The 25637-nt window shown below is 38.2% G+C and overlaps 2 protein-coding genes and 2 pseudogenes across 6 annotated transcripts in view; 3 read left to right on the top strand and 1 right to left on the bottom strand.

Annotated features, from left to right (window-relative positions):
- The window catches only part of Hgsnat (heparan-alpha-glucosaminide N-acetyltransferase), a 70691-nt gene that overhangs the window by 26310 nt on the left and 18744 nt on the right, over nt 1-25637 (top strand). For 3 of the 5 annotated variants that reach the window (XM_090353831.1, XM_090353833.1, XM_090353832.1), the window contains 6 exons: nt 5825-5934; nt 18759-18919; nt 21344-21459; nt 22011-22132; nt 23056-23182; nt 24688-24774. In XM_090353831.1, coding sequence (XP_090209957.1) covers nt 5825-5934; nt 18759-18919; nt 21344-21459; nt 22011-22132; nt 23056-23182; nt 24688-24774 — 723 coding nt within the window. Of the gene's footprint in view, nt 1-5824; nt 5935-8355; nt 8433-9464; nt 9496-18758; nt 18920-21343; nt 21460-22010; nt 22133-23055; nt 23183-24687; nt 24775-25637 lie in introns of those variants that run through there. The other 2 variants (XM_090353835.1, XM_090353834.1) reach the window with 2 other exon arrangements.
- LOC150049037 (peptidyl-prolyl cis-trans isomerase G-like) lies at nt 1960-4616 on the bottom strand (annotated as a pseudogene).
- Nucleotides 11397-13055, top strand: Bnip1 (BCL2 interacting protein 1). Its single transcript, XM_090353741.1, has one exon. The coding sequence runs from the start codon at nt 12619-12621 to the stop codon at nt 12970-12972; it is 354 nt and encodes a 117-aa protein (XP_090209867.1). The 5' UTR covers nt 11397-12618; the 3' UTR covers nt 12973-13055.
- LOC150049035 (large ribosomal subunit protein eL39-like) lies at nt 15746-16600 on the top strand (annotated as a pseudogene).

Raw genomic sequence — 25637 nt, 5'->3', positions numbered from 1 at the left:
ACTTTCCTATTTAATAATCAGTATTACTAGGCAAGCACCCTACTTCTGAATTACATTCTCAACTTGGGTCTTATATTCTTCTTCTACTTCTTTTTTTTTTTTTTATAAAGGGTCTCATTTCATATTAGTCTTCAATCTATCCTGAAACTTGTCATTCTCCTTCCTTAGCCTCCTGAATGCTGGGAATATTGGGATTGTAGGTCTTTACCACTGACATATTTTGTGGGGGAGAAGGTATTGGGCCTTCTGCATGCTAGAAAGGCACTCTACCACTTACGCCAGGCTCCAGCCATATATATATATATATATATATATATATATATATATATATATATACATACATACATACATATATATATATGTGGCTTGAATTCTAGGGCCTGGGCACTGTCCTTGGGCTTTCCTCAAGGTACGTGCTCATCACACTTGAGCCACAGCACCACTTCCAGCTTTTCTGTGTATGTGGTACAAAGGAATCAAACCCGGGTCTTTTTGCATGCTAGGCAAGTACTTTACCACTAGGCCAAACTCCTGGCCCCCAGGGCATATATTCTTATTTATTTACTTATTTATTTATTCATTTATTGTCAGGATAATGTATAGAGGGGTTACAGTTAAATTTGTCAGGTAGTTGGTGCATTACTTCTCACACATTGATACCCCTTTTGTCCCCATTTCCCTCCTCTTACCCCCTCCCACTCATTGTGCTTCCCCCCCATCCTTTCCTATTTCAAATAAACAAAATAAACTTATATACAATAAACAAGGTAACCAAATCAGATACAGTAACAACATGAGATTGACCGGAGGGGAAACAAAATAGAAGAGAAATAGCATAGTACATCAAGAACAACAATAACACAAGATAAGCTCTTGTTTCCATATCCTAGAGTTCCTTTCATTTAGTCTCATCCTATATGACCTGATGTACCTAGGTTTTGAGCTATTTGAATTCCCTGCTAGTAAGTCCTAGGTATGTACTGATTATTACAGTTGAGGGAAGCCATTGAGCCTATATTCCTTTGGGTCTGGCTTATTTTACTTACTATGATTTTTTCCAAGTCTTTCCATTTCTTTAGGAATGGAGTGATATCACTCTTTCTGAAGGCAGCATAGAATTCCATTGTTTAAGTACTACATTTTCTTGAACCATTTGTCTATTGAGGGGCATCTGGGTTGGTTCCACATCTTTGCTATGGTAAATAATAGTTCTGCAATGAACATCGTTGTGCTGGTGGCTTTAGTATGTCCTTATTTCTGGACATTTATAAATACCAAGGAGTGAAATTGCTGGGTCATATGGGAGCTCTGTGTTTAGTCTTTTGAGGAATTGCCATACTGCTTTCTGTAGTGGTTGAGTGAGTTTACACTCCCATCAACATAGTAGTAGTGATCCCTCTTGGCCACATCCCAGCCAGCATCTGTTGTTATTAGATTTCTTGAGCATGGTCGTTCTAATTGGAGTGAGGTGGAAACTCAAAGTTGATTTGATTTACATTTCTTTTATTGCCAAAGATGTCAAGCATTTCTTCATGTGTCTATAGGCCATTCTTATTTCCTCTTCAGAGAAATCTCTCTTTAAGTCTTTAGCCCACCTTTTAATGGGATAATTGTTTCTTTGAAGATTTGTTTTAGAGAGATTCAATTTTTGAGCTGTAGATATCTTTTAGATATGAGGCCTTTGCCTGTTATATGGCTAGTGAAGCTCTTCCCTGTGGGCTTTCTATTTAACTTGTTGGGGTATATATTCTTTTTTTTATTTTTTGTTTTTATCATTTCAAGTTTATTAAAACTTTTAGCAGTACATATTATCCAGGTTGCAGATTATCAAAAGATCAACTCAATGAAGTCCACATTAAAAAAAACCCAGACAAACAGAAAACAACTCAAACAATGAAACAACATAGAGATATTCATCAAGTCTCTTAAAATCTGAGACAATAAATTTATACAATTTACTCATCCACTTTTGTCTTCATCTGTTCCAGGACTTGATTCAGGATCAATTTTTTTATTTTTATCATGTACATGGTCATTTTCTTGACCTTTTGATTTTTGGTTTTCCTTTTCCTTTGAGGCTCTTGTCTTTTCATCCTCCTTATTTTTCAGTGTAGAGGACATTAATTCATTGTTCTGACTGCTTTGTTTTATTTTTATTTTTTGCCAATCCTGGGCCTTGAACTCGGGGCTTGGGCACTGTCCTTGGGCTTTCTCAAGGCTAGAGCTCTACCACTTGATCCACAGAACCATTTCTCGCTTTTTGCTATGTATGTGGTACCGAGGAATCGAACCCTGGTCTTTGTGTATTCTAGGCAAGCACTCTTCCACTAGGCTAAACTCCTGGCCCCTTTGTTTTATTTTTGATAATGGACTTTGACCTCTATCAGCCTTTTTTCCCCTCCTGTTATTATTTGAACTACTGTGATCACAATTTTTAGAGTATGTTTTTTTCTCACTCTCAGAATTTTCTTTGCTGTATGAACTCCTATTTTCTTGGTTTCTGTATTTTTCTTTGTTTCTGCTTTGACTTTCTTCTCTCTCTGAGCTCTGTGAATCTCTCCTTCTTCTCCTCCTATCTTTACTTCTTGATGTTCCTGGTGATGTTCTTCTTTCTTGAGTTCGTGATCTTCCTCTTCTTCTATACTCCTGTTCTCTGTATCTATGGTACTCTTTGCTTCTACTGCGATCTCTGTCATAGCTTCTAGATAGCACTCTTCTGTTCCTGTCCCTACCTCTGCTCTGTTCCCTTGTTCTACTATTGTAATTGTGTTTGCTTTTAGTTGCATCTCGTTCTCTACTTCTAGACTGTGCATGTCTATTTTCTTTGCTTTTACTATAATCATGCTCATTACCTTTTGATTCTAACTATTTAGATTTCTCTTCTACTCCTTTCCTGATCTGTGCCTTTAGAATCAGACTGCTTTTCTTTTTCCTTAACATTCCCATTATCCCTTTCTTTACTCCTTCACTTCAACCTTTTTTCTTCATGTTGGTTATGTTTTGAATATCTTTCCATACTTTTTGATTTTTCTTTACTCTTCTACTTTTAGATTTGGCTCTTTTCTTCACTTTGTTTTTATTATATTTATCATCTTTTTCTAAATTCCTTCTAATGTCTCTCTCTTTGCTGTTAGATTTATGCTGTTTAACTTTCTTTTTCTTTTCTGTTTTTTTTCTGTCTGGACTCTCAGATATATGCCTGTGATCAGTTATTTTTCTTTCTTTCACTCTAACTGGGCTCCTTTGATTTTCTTTAACTTGCTGTTATCGCCTTTGATCCATCTTTCACCACTTGTCATTCTCATTCTTTGAGCTATGTGCATCTCTTGCCTCCAATGTGGAGGAGTTTTACCACGTCGGAAACGATCCCTTGATCTTGATCTGGAAGGATTTCTATAACACCTTGATCCTCTTCCTTTAATTTTCCTGCCAGACCTAGTAACTAAGAGTCATCTCTGATATGAAGGAGGCTGAGAGTTAGGTAGATTTTACACTCTCTGTCTCTCGTTCTCTCTTTCTGGTTTTCCTTCCTTTGTCATCAGCTTTTGGAGGACTTTTTCTCATTAGAAATCTATTTTCTGGCATAGGAGGGATTTCTTCTGGATGGACAGTAGACTGGGGATGTGCTTCAAGATTTTCAGCTTCACTTTCACTAGAAGAGCTTTTCTTTCGCTTCTTTTCCTTCTTATGTTTTCAGGCTTTTTTCCTATGTTCCTTTGTTTCTTCTTTCTTTCTTTTTTTTATTTCTCTGCAGAAGCACTTTCAGAATCAGACGAGTCAGAAGAGGACCGAGAATCACTTGAGCTAGCTAAACCACTAGATGAAGATGGTGATCTATGCCTTTTCTTTTCTTCTTTCTTAACTTTAGATTTGGAAATTAGCTCTCCACAACTGAGTATTCGCACTTCAGCAAATGGTTTGCTAGCTGCATCCATTTTCTGATTTTCTATCTCTCTCACAACTTCTTGACCAAAGATCACTTGCCCCAAAACAACATGATGCCCAGCTAAATGAGGAGTTGGTTTTGTTGTTATGAAGAACTGTGAACCATTCATATCCTTCCCTCTGTTAGCCATTGACAAGACAAATTCTTTGTTGTGTTTAATAGCAAACTCTCATCTTCAAAAAAATCTTTCATGGGGCCGGGAGTTTGGCCTAGTGGTTGAGTGCTTGCCTAGCATGCATGAAGACCCGGGTTTGATTCCTCGGTACTACATACATAGAAAAAAGCCAGAAGTGGTGCTGAGGCTCAAGAGGTAGAGCTCTAGCCTTGAGAAAGTCCAAGGACAGTGCTCAGGCTCTGAGCTCAAGGCCAGGACTGGCCAAAAAAAATAAAAATCTTTTGTAAGTAGATTCTCCTCCTCTCCTACTTCTTTCACTGGAGTCACCACCCTGAACCATGAAATCCTTGACTCTGTGAAAGAGGCAACTCTTTTAATATAATGGCTTCTGAGTTGATTTCCCTGTCCCCTTTTCACCTGTACAAAGGCAATGGAAACTCTCACATGTTTTGGGGTACACCTCAGAAAATAATTCAAATACAACTCTTCCAGTAGGTTGATTGTTAATGGCAATGTCAAAAGAAAATATCGAGGACTCTGGACCTTTATTCCCATGGTTCCAGTGTTCTGTTGGGGTCCTTCTTGGATGTCTACGAGGGGGGTAAAATGGTGATGGAGCCCACGAATAATTCCGGAACACAGACCACTACTAAGGGCAACCAATCTAATCTTGTTCCAGCACCGTTACTTTCCTCTTCCCTAGGATCTGCCCTTTAAAGTGCTTCAAACCTATTGCCGTCAGAAAAGGCGCTAAAGACTACTAACGGCTTCCCTCTCCTGACCACCCAGTCCAGGCGTGGAGGGAATGTGGGGTATATATTATTAATAATGACCAACTGCCCGCAGCTCTTAGGAAGGTTCCATGTCTACCTGTTTTCAGTGAGGTTGGAAGTCTGGGCTTTGATACAATGTGTAGTTGGAGATACTTTTCATTCTTGCAGTCTTTCCAATTAAGTAGTCTCAAGAAGAAAACAAGTGAAGGACATGAATTGCAAATATATAAGCACTGATAATTTAATGATTAAGCATGCCATTACATTTGAGCTAATAGATTATCAGCATGTTTGCTTCTATACTTGTACAAGGTATACTTAAGAACCAGTTGTTTTTTAGTGGATGTAGTGGCTCAAGCCTGTAATTCAACTACTCAGCAGGTTGAGATCTGAGGATCTCGGTTAAAGCCAGCCCTGGCACTGAAGTCCCTGAGACTCTTTTCTCCAGTTAATCACCACAAAACTGCATGTGGTGCTGTGGCTCAGGGGGTAGAGCAGAAGCTTTGAGATGAAGAGCTCAGGATGGTGCTCAGGCCCAAAATTCAAGCACCATGACCAACCAAAAAAGAAAGAGAACTAGTTTTTTGAATCATTACACATAGACACTTGCAAGATCTGTAAAATGTACCTCTGAATGTTCTCTTTTTACAAATATAAATTATCTTCATCTTTCTACTTTATTATCTTCCCTTAAATATCAGATAATAAATATACTGTAATCCTTGGCATTATTTTTTTCTGTAACAAACATTCAAATACATTTTATTGATTAAAAACAAAATGATACCTAATAAAATATTAGTTAAAAACTATCTCTTCCTTTAAACATGAATAGAAAGTTACATGATCACAATTTTGTTTAGAAATATTTTAGAGAAGAGAAAGGGGAGTTATTTCAGAAGGTATATTCTGTGTACAAGATGATTAGTATTTGATCTAATCCTTGGCATTATTGAAAAACATCTGTCTCTCTCTCTCTCTCTCTTTAAGGACCTGGGGTCCCCAAACAGGGAAGATCCTCTCAGTGCTGTCTGCCAACCAGAAGCACGACACTTGTCTACCTTGCCACACCGTCTCCGCTCTGTGGATACATTCAGAGGGTATGTGGGCTGCCTTGTAACACAGTGGTGCATGATCTTGATATCTAATATATGTTATATATGTTGAAATAGAGGTGTGGGAGTGAAGTGTGTCAAGGTAATGTCATTTGTATATGAGAAAGTGGATAGATATGGGCCATAAACTGTGCTACCACAGTGGTCTAACAACTTTGAAAATTCAGCAGTCTACAAAGAAAATACCAACATTCAACTTTCAGAAAGTGTTTATCTTTCAGCATCAGCAGAACAACCTAAATATCAGGCCCTTTTGATAACAGATCCAACATAATGTCACAAATTCTTGTTAATTGGTTTTAGATTTCATAGTTGAGTAAAGCACAGAACCAAATTCTGAAAATGAAATATAAAACTGTATAGTTGAAAGTAAATTTATATAGGCATTAGGTCTTTCATTTCTACCCACTGAAGGTTTTAAAACTCCAACAATAACCTTATAATTTCTTTCTAGTCTCTCCAGAGTGAGTTCTGAGTTCTCCTGGTAAGAGTATTTGAAGCTAAACAATATTGGTCAAGTTTCTCTTATCCAAAATTGTTGGAAATAAACCTATTTCAGATTTGAGATTGTGGAATATATGCATATACACACATAGTAAGATATCTCAAAGTCAGGATCTAAGTCTAAACACAAATTTAGTTTTGCTTCATATGTATATGTATAATACACACATGTATCCCCAAAATAATTTTAAACAATATTTTTAGCATGCTTGTTTTTTCCCTCATATTCTGTTAGTGGTGATTGTTTTGATACTGGAAATTGAATCTAGGGCTTATATTCTCTATACCAGATTTACACTACCTGCCCCATGCCTATATTTTGATTGTGAGGTTTCATAAGAGGTCAGATGTAGAATTTATGACTTATGACTTCATGTAAGCACTCAAATTTTGGATTTTGGAGTATTTTTCTATTTTTAGAGATACTTAGCTTATAAAACAAAATTTTAAATTGCTAACAGTTTTTGAGTTCTCTGTGTGTCAGTAACTGTTTTTACTTGTCCTAATTTATCTAATCTCTTAACAATCCAATAGTATTCTTTTTTTTTTTTTTTTTTGCCAGTCCTGGGCTTGAGCTCAGGGCCTGAGCAATGTCCTTGGACTTTCTCAAGGCTAGAGCTCTACCACTTGAGCCTCAGCATCACTTCTGGCTTTTTTCTATGTATGTGGTACCAAGGAATCGAACCCGGGTCTTCATGCATGCTAAGCAAGCACTTTAACCACTAGGCCAAACTCCCGGCCCATTTTTTTTTTTTTTTTGCCAGTCCTGGGCTTGAGCTCAGGGCTTGAGCACTGTCCTTGGACTTCCTCAAGGCTAGCACACCACTTGAGCCTCAGTACCACTTCTGGCTTTTTTTTTTTTTTTTTTTTTTTTTTTTTGCTATGTATGTGGGGTACCGAGGAATCGAAGCCGGGTCTTCGTGCATGCTAGGCAAGCACTCTACCACTAGGCCAAACTCCCAGCCCCAGTATTCTCTTTTACTTTGCCTGTTTCATAGTTGATGAAAAAAAATTGACTAATTTAAATAACTTTCCCAGTTACTCAGGTTTCAAATGGGAAAGCCTGAATTTTATTTTAGGCAGCTGGGTTACAGAGATCTCACATTGCTTCGACTCATCATTCTGCACAGTTTTCATCAAACATTAGTATATTCCAGTGCATTTTATTGTATTCATCTTTCTTTCTTATTATCACTTCCACTTCTGGAGATCAACTGTGCACAGTCAGAAGCCAGCATCAAGTGCCGAATATTTAGATATATGTGATGAGATTATTGCTTGGTGTTCATTTACTGAAAGAAAATGACCCAGGATACAAATCTTTAGTTCTCTGATTCCAATGACTGTTTACCTTCTATAACAGTTTCTTACAGAGACGTCTAATTAATTAGCATAAAATTGAGTTATTGCAAATATTTTGCTGTTTTCAGTTTATATGATTTAATAAAACTACATTTTTTCCTTAAGAAATATTGGAATAGCAACTGAACTTTAAATGTGTGGTCCCAATTGATGTACTAAAGGGGAATAATGTCTTGCTCTTTAAATCTCTATGTTGTAGAATCATGTTGTGAGTGTGAATATCATTCCTTGTCATATTGCAGTCATTTATTTATTTTTTGTGGTTTATGGGGCTTGACCTCTGGGCCTGGACGTTGTCCTTGAGCTCTTCAGCTCAAGACTACCGCTCTACCCTTCAGCCAAGCTCCACTTCCCTTTTTCTAGAGGTTAATTGGAGATAAGAGTCTCAGGTCTTTTGGGGCCAGGCTAGCTTTGAAACTTGATCCTCAGATCTCAGTCTCCTGAGTAGCTAGGGTTACAGGCATGAGCCACCACGCCTGGCTTTCAGTCATTGCCTGTAATATTGCAAACATTAAAAGTATTCTCTCCTTTGGCTTTCAGGATAGCTCTTACCCTCATGGTCTTTGTCAATTACGGTGGAGGAAAATATTGGTACTTCAAACATTCAAGTTGGAATGGTAAGATATTAGTGGTATTGTTCATAGTTCTTCTCAAAGCAGCTAGAGGAAAGGAGAATCCCTCAGCATTTTCTCCAGGAACTCCATAGATGAGTTCTGGCCTTTCCTAGCCACTGAGCTCCTGCCCACTGTGTGCCATGTATCTATAATATGTTGCTTTCTATGAAAACATGAAAACTGAACAATAACAACAACATACATCTGTGAGACTCAGATGTAAAGAAATTAGTTTCAAAATGATCCTTGTCACAGTGTAGGTAGGGCAGCCACCATATATTGGAGATTTTGCCTTCTAAAACTTAATTTTTCTTGGTGTACCATCACTGGATGGTGCTGGATAGTCTGACTTGGTAGTTGCCTTAGGAGTACATTTTGTGGAAACCAAGAGAACAATGTAGTATACTTGACTATTAGGGACAATTGACATTCCAGTTTTCTTTGTCCTGTGCGGAGATCATGTCTATAAAAGACTAGGCAAGGCTTTTTTAATTTTTGTTTATTTTTATTTTTGCCACTCCTGGGCTTAAGCACAGGGCCTGAGAACTGTCCTTAGATTTTCTCTAATCTAGGGCTCCACCACTTGAGTCTCAGCACCAATTCCAGCTTTTTTACTATGCATGTGGTACCAAGGAATTGAACCTGGGTCTTCAAGCATGCTAGACAAGCACTTTACCACTAGGCCAAACTCCTGTCCCTAGGGAAGGCTTTTTAAAGGGGTTCTTTATGGTCATATTTGATCATTGGCACCCTGTTCCACGTAGTGATTACTGGTGGAAAAGTAAAGCAGATTCTCAATTCAGACTTGAGTCTAGATGGCTATGGGACCTATTGTGTTTAAGTATTTCTTTAAAAAAAGATTATATATCTCAGGATATGTGATTCTCTTTTGTACAGCTAACTATGTTCTATATTGTTGCCCCAGACCAGAGTTTTAGTTTTTGTGTCAATATATAATAGAATTAATTTGGAGTATGGGAAGTATTAATATCCTAGAATCCTGTTTCTTACTGTTTGTATACGTGTGTTCTGCAGGACTGACAGTAGCTGACCTTGTATTCCCATGGTGAGTTGGCAGTTTACCATCAATTCTTCCACAGGTTATGTGTAGTTCTTTTTCTTTGAAATGATGCTGGAGTCCTAGTTTAAAAAATTGTTGTTATTAAGGTGTGTACAAGAGGGATTACAATTTTATGATTCCGGCAATGTGTACATTTCTCTTTTGGACAGTATCATCCCTGTCTTTGCTTTCCCCTAGTTTCCCCTTCTTGTCCCTGCCTACAAGTTATATCATTCATTTTCCATGTAATGTATACTGAATACCATGATTACTTTTGTTCACCCTTCCTCTTTCCTTTTCTGTGCACCCCCAAAAGCCAAAAGCCAAAATACAAGAAAACAAAAAATTGCATACAAACATGACCACTACCACCAAGAACAACAACATAAATACCCCATGTTTCTGTTTCCTGGAATTTATTTTGATAAATAGTATTGATAAATTTATTGATAAATAGTATTGATAAATATTCATGAAAGTTATGTCTTTGGGTTCCTCCTCTAAGATTCATCTCCTTTGCTCTGATGGTGTGTATGGATGCCTAGAGTTCTAAGTATCATATCCAGTTATATTTTAGATCTATCTTAGACATGTGAATGGAAATGTGCAATTTGTCTCTCTGAGTTTGGTTTACCTGATTTAACATTATGTATTCTAAGTCCATCTCTCTTTCTCTTCCTTCCTTCCTTCCTTCCTTCCTTCCTTCCTTCCTTCCTTCCTTCCTTCCTTCCTTCCTTCCTTTCCCTTCTTCTACCCCTCCCTCTTCTCTCTTTCTTCTTCTTCTTCTTTTTTTTCCCAGTCCTGGGCCTTCACTCAGGGCCTTGGCACTGACCTTAGGGCTTTATCAAGGCTAGTGCTCTATCACTTGAACCATAGCACCACTTTTGGCTTTTTCTGTGTATTTGGTACAGAGGAATTGAACCCAGGGCTTTATGCATGCTAGGCAAGAACTTTACCATTAGGCCATGCTCTTAGCCCCTAGGTTCATCTATTTCCCTGCAAATGACGTAATATTCTAATGGATGAGTAAAATTCCATTTTATATATTCATCATTTTTTTTATCCACTCATTTACTGGAAGTCAAAACATTGCTATTATGAATAGTGCAGCAGTGAGAATGGATGTGCATGTAACATTCTGGCTGTGGTATAGCTGGGTCATAGGGAAGTTCTGTGTTTAGTTTTTTGAGGAACCTCCATAATACCTTCCAGAATGGTTGTACTAATTTACATTTTCACCAGCAATGCACTAGGATTTATTTTCCTTATATAACCATGCCAGCATTTGTTGTAGTTCGAATTCTTGATGGTGGCCAATCTAACTGGGGAGAGATGGAATCGCTGTAGTTTTGATTTGCATTTCCTTTATGGCCAGGGTTGTCAAGCATTTTCTCATGTGTTTATTTGCCATTCGTACTTCTGAGAAGTATCTCTTTAGCTACTTAGCCCATTTGTAGGTTGGTTAGTGTTTTATTTTGGAGGAGAGTAATTTTGGAGTTCTTTGAATGTTTTGGATATTAGGCCTTCTGGATGTATTGGTGGTAAAATATCTTTTCCCAGTCTGTTGGCTATCTTTCTAGTTCAGTGGCTTTGCTGGGCAGAAACTTTTTATTATTATGTAATCCTGTTTATCAAGTCCCTTCTCTCTGCTGTGTCCCTGGTACTCTTCAAGAAGTTCCTGCCTGTGCCTATAAGTTCTGCGTTTCTCTTAATCTACTTTGCAATAGTTTCCATGTTTGAGGTCTGATCTTAGGGTCTTTGATCCACTTTGAGTTGATATTGGTACATGGTGACAATCAGGGATCTAATTTTAGTTTTTCTATGTAATAATGTCCAGTTTTCCCAACACTACCTACTCATTGCAAAATCTTAATTTTTTTTTTTTGGTGCATATAGCCTTTTTTTTTTTTTTGCTAGTCCTGGGGCTTGAACTCATGGCCTGAGCACTGTCCTTGGGCTTTTCCCTCAAGGCTAGTACTCTGCCACTTGAGCCACAGCACCATTTCTACTTTTTTCAATGTATATGGTACCGAGGAATCAAAGCTGGGTCTTCGTGCATGCTAGCCAAGCATTCTACCACTAGGCTAAACTCCTGGCCTGGTATAGCCTTTTTTAAGACCAGCATTGAGCAAAGCATGTGTTTATTGTTATGAAGTCTATGCAAAAGTTGTGTTACTGGATGGTTTTTATTCTTTGGTATAATATTTATGTTTGGGTACATTCATGATGAATGGTTTTCTAAAAACTTGTGTATTTATTAGCATACAGTAGTTATACAAGAGAGCTCCACTGTGATATTTTCATACATATGTACAATGCATTTTGAGCAAATTTATCTTTAGATTTATTATACTTCCTAACAACTCTCCCCACGATTGATTGATTGATTGATTGATTTATGCCAGCTCTGGGGCTTGAACTCAAGGCCTGGACATTGTCTCTACCACTTGAACTACTTCTGGATTTTGGTAGTTAATTGGAGATAACAGTCCCATAAACTTTTCTGTCCAGGCTGGCTTTGAACTGTGATCCTAAGATTTCAGCTTGCTGAGTAGCTAGGATTATAAGCACGAACCACTGGTGTCCTTATCCATTTGTAATGAGTTTCATGAAATAACAAGCTAGATCCTGTTCACCCCTCAGTATCCTTTCTTTTCTTCTTCCCCTTTCTCCCTTATCTCCAGACAGCCCCCTTTTACATTCATGCCCTAGCATCACCATCACCTTCATCTTCCTACTCCTCCTCATTATCATCATCAAAATTTTTTTCTTTTTATGCTGATTCTGGGAACTTGAACTCACCTATGTGCTGTTACTGAGGTTTTTGGCTCAAGATTAGAACTCTACCACTTTAATTACAGCTCCATTTTTGGCTTTTTTGGTGGTTAGTTGGAGTCTCATGGACTTTTCCTCTTGGCTTTGATCTGTGATCCTAGATCTCAGCCTTCAGAGTTGCTAGGATTGTAGGACCCAGTACCCAGCATTATGAAAAGTTTTGGGTCTAGGTGATTTATATGAACAAAGACATTTAATTTTGTTTTTGTTGGATGTTGGGCTTGAACTCTGGACCTGGACTCTGACCCTGAGCTCTTCAGCTCAAGGGAACTGCTCTACTCCTTGAGCCACAGCATGACTTCTGGTTTTCTGTTGGTTAATTGGAGACAAGCGGGGCGCCGCTGCAACCCCCTAGCAGGTCCCAACATGGTGACCTCCCTGGATGTCCATGTCCGAATCTGCAACCAGGAGATCTTCAGGTTTGACCTGGAGGTGAAAGAGCTGATCCAGGATATTAATGATTGCTCGGGATCCTTAAGTGCACTCACTGAACTGAACACAAAAGTCAAGGAGAAGTTCCAGCAGTTATGGCTCAGCAGACAGGAGCTGGAGCAGTCGGCTAAGGAGCAGGACAAGGAGTTGGAAAAGCACATCCTGTTGCAAGAAGTAGAGAACCACAAGAAGCAGATGCTCAGCAATCAGACCTAATGGAGGAAAGCCAATCTTACCTGCAGAATTGCGATTGACAACCTAGAGAAAGCGGAGCTCCTGCAAGGAGGGGTTCCCCTGAGGCACAAAGGTAGCCCTGCTTTAGTTTCTCTTTGGCCTTGGAACCCCAGAACCGCAGCACCCCTGCATTGAGCGCCTCTCCCTGTGAGCCCAAAGATGGTACTTAATACCGTTGGATGTATACGAGCTTTTATGTTTTAATGTGCTGATCCTAGAGCTTGAACTCGGCCTGGGCGCTGTCCCTGAGCTCTTCAGCTCTAGTAACATTCTACCTCTTGAGCTACAGTGCCACTTGCCGTTTTCTGGTGGTTCATGGGAGATGAGAGAGATGCCCTGCTGGCTCTGAACCGTGATCCTCAGATCTCAGCTCCTGAGTAGCTAGGGTGACAGGTGTGAGCCACTAGGCACCTAGATGAGTACATTTTCTTTCGGACAGTGTCCCCCAGATCCCCGCTCCTGTCACTGCCCACAAGTTACATATGGTCATTTTCCATATCGTGTTTACTGAATACCCCGAGTGCCTTTGTTCACTATTCTGTACAAAAAAAAGACAAAAACAAAAATTCAAAAGCAATTAAAAAAAAAGTCTTCAGGGACTTTTGTTCTCAGGCTGGCTTTGACCCATGATCTTCAGATCTCAGCCTCCTGAGAAGCTAGGATTACAAGCATGAGCTAATGACACCTGGCTAAAACATTTGATTTTTGATCAAAGACATTTGATTTTATTTTTGAGCTTGGGTTTATACTCAACCTGATGATCATCTGTTCCATGCATTTTCTTGCAAAGGATACAATTTCATTTTTATTTTATTTATTTTTTGCCAGTCCTGAAACTTGAACTCAGGGCCTGAGCACTGTCCTTGGGCTTTCTCCAGGCTAGTGCTTTACCACTTGAGCCATAGCACCACTTGTGGCTTTTTATATGTATGTGGTACCGAGGAATTGAACCCGGGTCTTCATGCATGCTAGGCAAGCACTCTTACCACTAGACCAAATTCCTGGCTCAAAATTTCATTTTTTTTTATTGCTATTCAATTATCTTCATTCTCTATGCCTTCCTCAGTACTTATTAACCTTAAATTGAGCTTTTTAATTGAATGTTAGAACTCTTGAAGAGTTCTGTCATATTTCTTGGATATGATTTGAATAATTATGGTATTTATAAAATCTAGACAATCTTCACTTTTGGAAATTCAATTTTCTGCATCGTCTAACTTGCTGTGAATATTTTCTGTTTTTTGTTATTTTATGATCAGTGTGATGTGTAGAGGGAGGGGTTACAATATACTTATTAGGTAGTAGGTACATTACTTTTTAAAAATAATATTCTACGGTCAGCTTAATGTATAGAAAGGTTACAGTTACAGTTGTCAGGATTGGGCACATTACTTCTTTTTTTCTCAATCATGGGGCTTGAACTCTGGGCCTGGGAGTTGTCCTTGAGCTCTTGAGTGTAAGGCTACCACCTTACAGCTTGAGCCACAGCACCTGTTTTCTAGTGGTTAATTGGAGATAAGAGTTCGTGCCCTGGCTGACTTTGATCCTCAGATTACAGTTACAGGTGGCATGAGCTACCTTGCCCAGCTAAAGTACATTACTTATTTACAATATCTATTAACCTTAGATTCAATACCTATTAGCCTTAGATTAGGCTTCCTAATTCTATCTTGGAGCACCTGAAGAGATGTGTCATATTTCTTTGACATTTTTTGAATAATTTCCTGGTCTTTCTCTGTAAACTCTAGGGTATCTTCAATTCTGAAGATTGTCTGTTTTGCATCATGTAACCTGCTATCAATACTTTCTACTGTTTTTTTTTCTCCCTTTCTTCTAGTTGGTCATTTTTGGTGGCTTATATCTATTGCTTTAGATAGTGTATTGACTTCTTTACCACCTTGACTTTTTAAAAATTTTTCTAATCCTAGGCCTCAGGACCTGAGCACTGTCCTTGGGCTTTTTCAAGGCTAGAACTTTACCATTTGAGCCACAGCACAACTTCTGGCTTTTTTCTATGTGTGAGGTACTGAGGAATCGACCTGAGTCTTCATGCATGCTAGGCAATCACTCTATAACAAGGCCAAACTCCTAGCGCCTTAATTTGTTTTTTAGTGCTGTCTCTGAATTCCTTTAGCTGAATGGCAGTACTATCAATGGGCTTTTGTTGTCGGTTTCTATTTGTGGATTCCTTTATTAATTCTTGATTAGCTTCATCATGTTCACTTATAGCCTTTTTTGTGCTTTTAAACTTTCCATTCCTCATGTGTATTTGGAGAGCATTTTGAGGACTCTCTTCGAGGTTGCCTGTTTATTTTGAGTTGGAGATGAGATTCTTTGACTTACGATTTTTCTTGAGTTTTTTGTTCTCACCGGGGATATGGGAGCAAGTCTAATACCATACAAGATTATACTTTTAAGATAATATCCAACCCAGTGCTCTATAGCTGCACAGACTATAGAGGTTCACAATCAGACTGGTATTTTCACTTTTTCCTTTTTTTTTTTTGGTGGATCACTGGGTTTGTACTCTGGGCCTGAGTGCTGTCCTTGAGCTCTTCAGCTTAAGGCTACTGCCCTATCCCTAGAGCCTCAGCCCTCTTCCTATTTTCTAGTGGTTAATTGGAGATAAGAGTCTCAGGGACTTTAGTGCCCGAGCTGGCTTTGAGCCTTGCTCCTTAGATCTCAGCCTCCTGAGTAGCTAGGATTACAGGAGTGGGTCACCACACTAGTTCTCTCTTTTTGTACATTTAAAAACAGATCCTATACCACCACCGTACACAATTTTAAGGCAAAAACCAACCTGATCTGTATGAGATTTAAATCAATCTGGACCTCCAGTAAAATTTAACAAATGCAATCTGGGTTAACAACAATCAACTGCAGATTCACTAACTATGGAAATTAAAGAAGGAGCAAAGGACCAGACGTAATGAAAGGCAAGAGGAGAAAATAAGAGAGTAATGTAGGGCTGGAAAGGAATAGAGTGAAGATAACTGATACCTAAAGTGAGAGAAACAGAAAAAGAATGAATAGAAAATTAAAAAAATTAAACAAAATAAAATTAAAGGTTCACTAACATGTTTATAGTGCCATCTTGGGCTTTTTTTCATATGTTTTTTATTGTAATTAATAGAAGGGTTACATTATATTTGCCAGATAGAAGGTGCATTAATTCACATACATTGATACCCTTTCTCATGTCTTGGTCCCCATTTCCCTCCCCCCACCCCCACCCCTCATCTTGTTTTTCTCCCTTCCCTAGCCAATTTCAAATTCAAATAACCACAGCCTGGGCTTTTCACCATGTATTCTCACAAGTCTTTCATAATCAAGTGGTTTCTGGCCAAGAAGCAAAAGCAAAATCTTCCCATTCCCCAGTGGATTCAGATGAAAACTAGTTACAAAATCAAGTACAACTCCAAGAGAAAACACTGGACACAAGAAGACACAAGCTGGGCCTGTGAAGAATATACCAGTTGCCCACATATTTGTGCTTCAGCATGAACAAATTAGCCTGAAATGTCACTACTGCCTGAACTGACAGTTGGGCATTTTTTAGACTGAATTTTCTTTGATTGCTTTAAGAATGGGCATACTAAATAATATGTGAGATACTAAAACAATAAAAAATAAAAAGGGATATAAAAGATAAATATAAATGATCAAGAATTGAAAAACACCTTAATATGTGAATTTAAAGAAGTAATACTAAAATTAAAAACACAGATTTAAAAATAGAGGATTGAGTAAATAAAAATATAATATGAATTAAGTATATACACAATGAAAGAGGATATCTACTAATTGCTGTTGCTAAATTTCTAGGAGTAAACAGAAGCACAATGAAGTTAGGGAAAAAATGGTTGGAGGAAAACTGGTAAAAAAAAGAAGCAAAAGCGAAAATGAAAACAATGAAAAAAGTAGTAAAATTTAAAAATTTTTAAAGAGAAAAATTTAGCTTATTTGAGGAAACTTGTGTGTCCCCTGTATTCAGGATCCAGTATCTTGATGGAGCCTTGGATTTCTGAAGGGCCCCCTTTCTTGACTTCCCCTAAAATCCATTCCCTATTGGCATTTCCCTATTCATGACAAAGGAGTACTTGACTCAAGCTGGGGGCTGTAAATTCCCTGATAACAGCTCAGATTACAAGAGCAGTTTAACCAGGTGGAGAATTCTTCCCCCACCCTACCTCCTTCACCTGCCAGGAAATTCCCTCCCTTTCCTTTGTCATCAAAGCAGTGCTCCAGAAGCCCACCTAGTTGATAGGTCAGTTCAAACAGCAAAGGTGTCAGTGGTTGCCCCAGCCATCACTCAAGTATGTTGAGATTCCATTGGCCACTTGTGTATGGCCAAGCCCAACCACATGGCTGGTGGCCTATAAAAGTGGCCTGTGAGATTACACGGGGTTGCTCTCTCACTCACATCATACTGCCCGGTCAGTATGATTCTCTATGCTAGGCGTGGAATAAAACTGTTTAACTTCTGCTTTATGTCAGACTCATTCTTTTGATTACGGACCCTAATATTGGGGGATTGGACCCTAACAATTTCCTTGTGATGACCCGTTTTTCCAATCAGATTGTTTGGGTGGTTAGAAAAAGTTCTGCCTGACAGACTTTGGGACTTGTGACTGTCCTCCCAAGCTAATTTACTGGCCGAGTGATGTGCTTTATACCTCTTGCAGGAGAAAGTTTGCTGCTTTCTGTAGCTTGAATTTGGGTGGAGATGTAGCCTATCAGGAATAAATGATGAGCTTCTGAAACTCTCTCTGACCTAGGGTTGGAGCCACTATTGTTTTTGTCCAAGGGGTGAGGCCCCCTATAGCTTTGTTTAAGAAAGCTGCCTCACCCTGGGAAGTATTTCTCCCTCCAGGGCAGTAAACCTAACCCTATGCTAAGTTGACACTGGTCAAATTCCTTTTCCCTTTTGTGAATGGTGCTGCAGAGTCTGCTTCTTAGGCTTCAGTTTTCTGCTAGCTGGTCTGGCAGGGTCTTTGCCGGTAGCCACGATGGCAGTGTACTTGGCTGGTGGGGGAGAAGCTATCTTCCTAGTTCTGTTCTGGGAGAGGGAGTGAGTCTGTCTTATGTGGGGTACTCAAGTTTCCCCTTGGAGCTGTCTAAGATCTACAGCTCTGAAGATTTCTGCTTGTGGTCTCTCTGTCTGCATTGCAGGTAAGTGAAGAGCTGAGTGCTTAGACTACAGTGCGTTTGTCTTGGCCAGCTCTTGTGGGAAGCAGCAGCTGCCTATGCCACTGGTGCTACTGCTACTGCCATCACTATCACCCTAGCCACTAGTATGGGCTCAAAAATGTTTTCTTCAGCAGTTTGCCTGGCTTTTTTTTTTTTCTCTGTTTGAGATCTCTGTGCTAGGACAGCTCACTTGGTGTGTCTCTATCTCAAACTTTTCACTAGAATGTTAAAATTGGTATCTTGGCCAGAGCTCAGATAATCTCAACCTGAACCTCCATCATCTTTCCAGAATCCCTTGTCTGGTTGTTTGTGTTGCAGTATTTTCATCATGATCTTTCACTGACAACTGTTTGGGGAGGTTATCCCTTAAACATTTCATTTAATGCTAAAGAACTTCCTCCTTAGATGTTACTCAAAGATGTACTGTCAAATCCCTCAGCCCTAATAAAGTATGCTCTAATACCTACCCGATGTTATTGCAGTAATAGATAACTTTAAGTGGACAATTGTAAGGTCTTAATGGTGCATAAACAAAATATTGAGACAATATTCACCTAACTAATTGCTTTCATTTTTAGGTTTGTATTTATTATGGGATCTTCAATTTTTCTCTCAATGACATCTCTATTGCAACGGGGATGCTCAAAATTCAGATTGCTGGGGAAAATTACATGGAGGAGTTTCCTATTAATTTACATAGGAATTTTTATTGTGAACCCCAATTATTGTATTGGTCCCTGTAAGTATTTCCACTCTTTGTTGGTCTGTAATCAGATTGAAATCTGTAATATACTATGTGTGTGTTTGTGTGTGTGTGTGTGTGTGTGTGTGTGTGTTGTGTGTGTTGATGCTTGAGACAAAAGTTAGAACATTGCTAGGAAAATGCTGTGCTGTTGAGTTATATCCCAACCACAATTTATTATTATTTGAAAAAAATGTAATTCCTCTATTATTAGAAATTAGTATTGGCCCAATGATTTTGAGCATTATTTTATTGCTTTAGTATTTTAGAACTTGGAAGAGCCTTTGTGACTATTCAGACCATCCCTGTGGTATGAAAGAGAAATCAGGCCTAGAGAGGTTTTTGGTTTTTGTTCTACTTGTGTACATGTATTGAGAGAGAGTAGACTTGATCAGATTACTTTCTATCCTGATACTTTGGTTTCATTGACTGTCTATGTTGGGTAGTAGTTTATGAATCCACTTCTTTTATTATATGAATGCCAGCCAGATTTCTAGACAGGATGATATTTGTTACTAAGTTGTAGGTAGTGAGTCAGGAAAGTTGAGAGAAGGATGTAAACTCTGTGCTTTGAAACAGTAAGGATTAGAGAAGTCAGTCAGGCTTACTGTGTCATTGACAAAAGAGGACCAACTATATAGATGATAGCAAAGTCAAGCCTTCAGGCAAACTACTGAAGACTTAAGGCACTAAGAGGAGAGACAATAGTCACTTGTACTTCATGTCACATAAAGTTGGATTTGTTAGACTTTCCAAAGGGGAAAAAAAAAAGCAATTGTCCCTGTAGATTTCATTATAGGATTTGCTAGAGGACTATTTTTTTTCCCCGCAGAACTTCCTTCTTCCTTCCTTTCTTCCTTCCTTTCTTCCTTCCTTTCTTTCTTTCTTTCTCTCTCTCTCTCTTTCTTTCTTTCTTTCTTTCTTTCTTTCTTTCTTTCTTTCTTTCTTTCTCTCTCTCTTTCTTCCAATTGTATTTTATTATGAGATAATATATAGATGGGTTAGAGTTACATTTGTCAGGTAGGGGTACATTATTTCTTGAACCTTTTTGGCCCCTTTCTCCCACCCCCTCCCAATCATCTTTTTCCTCCCTTCCCTTCCCTATTTCCAATAAACATATATACAGTATACTGGGTAACAAAGTCAGATACAGTAACCACATGAGATTAACCATAAGAGGAAAAAAGAGAAAATAAATAATTTCACATAGTATATTAAGAACAGCAATCACAAAGATAAACCTCTTGTTTCCATATCATAGAGTTTATTTCATTTAGAGAACTACTTTATGATTAGTGCTAAACCTCTGAAAAATAAATGAGAGAACTTAGATTCAAAGCACTCTTCATTCACTGGAAAGAAATACGAAACCTTGATACAATTACAAAGAGCAGTCCCCGGGTTCAATTCCTCGGTACTGCATACACAGAAAAAAGCCGAAAATGATGCTGTGCCTAATGTCGTAGAGTGCTAGCCTTGAGAGAGCCCAAGGACAGTGCCCAAATCCTGAGTTCAAGGCCCAGAACTGGCAAAAAAAAAAGTCGCCTCTTGGGGTTCCTCATAATCACTTGCTACTTTCACTCATCATTGAGGGGAGAGTTTGCTCTAGAATACACTGTGATTCTTTCTTTGTGGTTTTCATATCCAGAAAATATTGTCAATCTTAGCTACCTTTTCTCTTTCCATTTCATAGAGTCTTATATTAGAATAGTGAAGGCAAAAATGTGAATAATAACCAGACTAAATCAGCCATCCAAAATCTCATGATGGAGGTTGTCATCAACTCCATCCCTCAGGTTGTAATAATACAAAGAATGAATTTTTGGTCGATGAATGTATTCAGCATAGGAGCTTGGGTGGTAATCGGTAGTGCATTTTTTTCTCTGACAAATGGAGTTTACAATTAGCTATAACCGTGCTTCCTTATGATAATATATTATGACAATATGTCTCTAACCTATCAAGAATTCATAATTATCTCAATCTTCCCATTTGCAATTAGGAATCTCTGCTGGTTTCCTATCCTCTTGCAGTACTTTTAGTGATGCCATCATAGAGCCTGTACAGCAGAGTGAGTTGGTGACTTGTGTTGGCTTATAAGTTGCTGGTGCACATGTTGGTTGTGTTTGTATTCCTGAGAGGAAGAGACCAGGAAATGAAATTCAGGGAAAATAGGAGATAATATCCTTGCCTTAGTTCCATACCTGAGTAAGATACTTTTATTTTTAGTCTCCTGATAGACAGTGGGATTGATCTGTTTTTTGGAACTAGATTTTATCCTTGTCTCATGACCATGTATATTTCCATCTCCAAAGATGTAGGTGTTGCCTTGGAATAGTGAAGTGTGTGTGTGTGTGTGTGTGTGTGTGTGTGTGTGTGTGTGTGAAGTATGATTCCTAATGCCTAATGTATCTTCTGCAGTATCATGGGATAAGATACGAATTCCTGGTGTTCTGCAACGGTTGGGGATGACCTATTTTGTGGTTGCTGTGTTGGAGCTCCTCTTTACTAAATCTGTACCTGAAAATTATGCCTCGGTGAGAAATTGTGTTTTCTAAACATGGGAGAGGAACAATTGAGTATAAAGTTACCAGAATTTTTTCAGTTCTGAATGTAATGTCGTTTTGTTTTCTTTTTGTGCTGTGTCTATGCTTTTAACTCAGGGCTTGGGCACTATTCATGAGCTCAAAGCTAGCATTCTACCACTTGACCCACAGCTTCACTTCTGGCTTTTTGATGGTTTGTTGGAAAAATGAGTCTCATGCACTTTCCTGTCTGTGCTGTCTGTGAGTGTTCATCCTCCTCAGATCTCAGCATTCTAAGTACTAGAATTATGGATGTGAATCATTGGCACTTAGCTCTGATTCTTTTAAATATTTTATGATTTTGTTCTATATTGTGCTTTCTAATATTTCTAATATTTTTTTTGGAATAGAAATCAGATACCATCATATAAACTTAAAATTTTTGAATTATAATTATACATTTCAACAAAATAATCATTGTGTGTTTTCTAATCACTATACTGATTTTAGTTCCATTCTGTTTGCATTTAGTTTACGTATGTTTTTTCTTGCCCCTAATTCAGGAGAGAACTTATTCTTCTCTTCAAGACATTTTTTCCAGCTGGCCTCAGTGGCTTCTCATTCTGATGCTGGAAAGTGTTTGGCTGGGCTTAACGTTCTTGTTACCTGTCCCTGGATGCCCCACGTAAGTGAACCTTAGACAGGTAATTCCTTTTGCATGCCTCTCTGTGATAAATAAGAGGTTCTGGGCAGCTTAAAGCTTTCATATTTCTTAAGTCAGAGGACTTCTTCTCTTTTATTCACCTTTTATGGTGTCCTTTGTATTGGAATAGGGGTTTGGTGTTGTCTTAGAGTCAAAGTGAGTACAACTTGGGCCTTTTGTCTTATTAGTGAAAGAGAAATTGCCAAAGCAAAAGAGCAGTGATGACAGTGAATAGAATCAGAGGGATATTTTTGGCATAAAAGTTACTTTATTTTTTTAATTTATTAATTCTTTGTTTATTTTAAATTGTTACAGTATGTTAATTCTAATCTAAATTGTTGACAGTAATATATTTATATATATTTGCATTTAAAAGTTGTTATTGTAAACTGATGTACAGAGGAGTTAGTTACATAGTCAGCTAAATAGTACATCTTTTTGTATACAAAGATTTTTAATTGGCACATACTAATTTTACAAAGGAAGTTTTACATTTCCATGCACAAATTACCTCTCTCATTCTCCTTCATCCCCTCTTCTGCTTTTTCACAGAATTTCAAGATGTTTGCTCTATTTTTTATAAGAGTACATATCATTTTTTCACTTTGTCCCACCATTTCTGTATTGGCCTTACTCCTCTCAAAGATAAATAATACAAAAGAAAGCAAAAGCAGGAACAAAGCTCATTTCCTGAAACACATTTAAATAAATATTATTTGATATGGTCAGATGCACATCACTACTGTGCCTCTGTGAACCTCTCCTAAGAATATTCTCCTTTGGTCTCACTGTGTGTGAATGCCTAGAGACCTGTATAATTTATCATGACCTAGTGTATTTTATTTTTACTTTGTGCATGTTTGGCTCTTTGAGTGGGGACATTTATATATATTCTCCTTTCCTAGTGGGTATCTTGGCCCTGGAGGCATTGGAGACTTGGGGAAGTATTCAAACTGCACTGGAGGAGCTGCTGGCTACATTGACCATTTATTTCTGGGAGATGATCATCTTTACCAACACCCATCCTCCTCTGTGAGTAAGCTTGGCTTTTACTTGGAAGTAGAATGTTAGATAGAGTGAGAGGAAATAGAAACCTGGTCAATTTTGAACTATGTTTATTTAGCAGAATGTTATGGAAATAGTTTTTATTTGGAAACATGGCTACTGACTTTAGTGTTTATTATTAAATGACAATTTAGATAATAAGATAAGAATACATCATGTAAGGTGTGTGTTTCTGTATGTTAGATAAGTGTCTGGGGAGCAGATTCTGAGACAGTGGTGCATACGCAGGACACATAGCAGGGAGTCCTTGTTGGATCAGTCACTGTAAGGAAGTGGCACTTCAGAGACACTTTACAGTTCAGAAGAGGCGACTGACCCACATGCCTAGGTTTTCAACTCTGTAAAGTCAAAGACAATCCAGAGAAGGTATTTGGCTCTGTGCTTTTGGTATTTAGTACTTTTAGCAGTTTGAGGAATGAATGGTTCACTTTTGAAAGGGTTATGAGAGTCTGGATTGTGTATTGGAGCATCTACATACACTTCTGCAGTTTTAGCATCTCTTGATAATTAAAGAAATACAGATGTATTTTTATCTATTTATTTCAATATTGGGAAGTAAGCTGTGAGCCTTGTACATGGTAAGTATATCCTCTACCACTCATTAGACTTTTACAATTTTTTTTGCTGGTCCTGGGGCTTGAACTCAGGGCTTGAGCACTGTTCTTGGTTTTTCTCAAGGCTAGAGCTCTACCATTTGAGACACAGCACCACTTCCAGCTTTTTTCTATATAAGTGATACTGAGGAATTGAACCTGGATCTTTGTGCATGCTAGGCAAGCACTTTACCATTAGGCCAAACTTCTGGCCCCACCACTTATTATACTTTTATCCCAAATGTATTTTAATTTTTTTTCCTCTCAAGTTCTGGACTGTTCCTGAACTCTTTACCTCAAGGCTATCGAGGCTAGCCAGTTTTCTGGTAGTTTATTTGAGATAAGAGTCTCATGGACTTTGGTACTTGGGCTGGCTTTGAACTGCGATCCTCAGATCTAAGCCTCCTGAGTAACTAGGTTTACAGGCCTGAGCCACTGGTGCCTGGCATATTCTAATTGTTATTTGCCAGAAAAGAAGTTAAGAGATTATTGCTTATGATAGGGATGATCAAAAGAGAACAATAAGATTACGGAGACATTCTGTAACGTATTGAAAATTGGTTGCACTTTAGGTTCAGGACTGTTAGCTAAGATAGGTGCAATTGAAGTGGCTCCTGATAGATGGTGGGTTATTTCTGGGCTCTGCATTTTCTGTACATGCTACTTTGTTTGTGGTGGGAAATATTTTGCCTGTGATCCTCATGAGTTGGCAGTGAATATCTATAGAGGAAGCAAACAACAAACAAACAAACAAAAAAACCCAAGAAAGCATTGACTATGGAATCTATTTAAATGTGTAATTATTTATTAATTCAATCTGACTTAATTGTGTTCCTTTTTTTGGTTGAGTGACTGCTGCCTTCTTGTACTTTTGTTAAGGTGCTTTATCACACTGAGGTGGCCTACGATCCAGAAGGAATCTTAGGGACCATAAACTCCATTATGATGGCATTTTTAGGAGCTCAGGTATTTGTTCATTTCATCAGGATACATTTTTTTGAAAGCTTGTGATTATTGATTTATGATAAATGGAAAAGCTATTTCATTAAAATAATCGGAAGTAAGTCCTCCTTCATGCTATGGGTCTAAAAAACTGTTTAAGTTCATCAAATTATGCAAATGTAGAATTCAGCACATTCAAATAAGGTTATTTTTGACAGCACTGGGGTTTGAACTCGGGGCTTCATGATGCTTGCTCTAACCTGTACTTGTGCTACTTATTATTTTAATTTATTTATTATTGTAGTGGTAGGTAGAGGCATTACAGTTACATTCATAAGGTAGTGAATACGTAAGTTCTTGAACACTGTTATCTCTTCCAATATTTTTCTCCTACTTTCCTTTCTCCACCTTTGTCCTTTGACTCATCATCTTGTTTTTCCTCTTCCCTTCCCTGATTCAAATAAGCAAATAAATGTATATACAATGCACCAGGTCCCAAGGTCAGATACGGCAGCAAAAGAGGATAAACCAAAAGGGAAAACAAAAAGAAAAGGAGGAAAAGTAAAAGAAAAAAAAGATTAAAGAAATATCTTACATAGAACATTAAAAACAACCACCACAAAGTTAAATCTCTTGTTCTCTATCCAGGAGTTCATTTTGCTTAGCTTCTTCCTATATGGCCACATGCACGTAGCTTTTGAGCTATTGTGCTTCTCTGCTAGGAACATCCTAGGCATATTCTAATTATTCCAAATGAGGTAAACCATGGAGCCTATATTTCTTTGTGTCTGGCTTATTTTGCTTAATATGATTTTTTCCAAGTCTTTCCATTTCCTTAGAAACAGGGAAATGTCATTCTTTCTGATGGTAGTATAGTAGTCCATTGT

Source organism: Megascapheus bottae, chromosome 20, assembly GCF_031878675.1.
Source record: "Megascapheus bottae isolate mThoBot1 chromosome 20, mThoBot2.hap1, whole genome shotgun sequence".
Lineage (NCBI taxonomy): Eukaryota > Metazoa > Chordata > Mammalia > Rodentia > Geomyidae > Megascapheus > Megascapheus bottae.
This window is presented reverse-complemented; position numbering and strand designations above follow the sequence as displayed.

Excerpts from the sequence above, each read along its gene's own strand:
- Bnip1 (XM_090353741.1), top strand. The coding sequence starts at position 12,619 with ATGACTTCTGGTTTTCTGTTGGTTAATTGGAGACAAGCGGGGCGCCGC.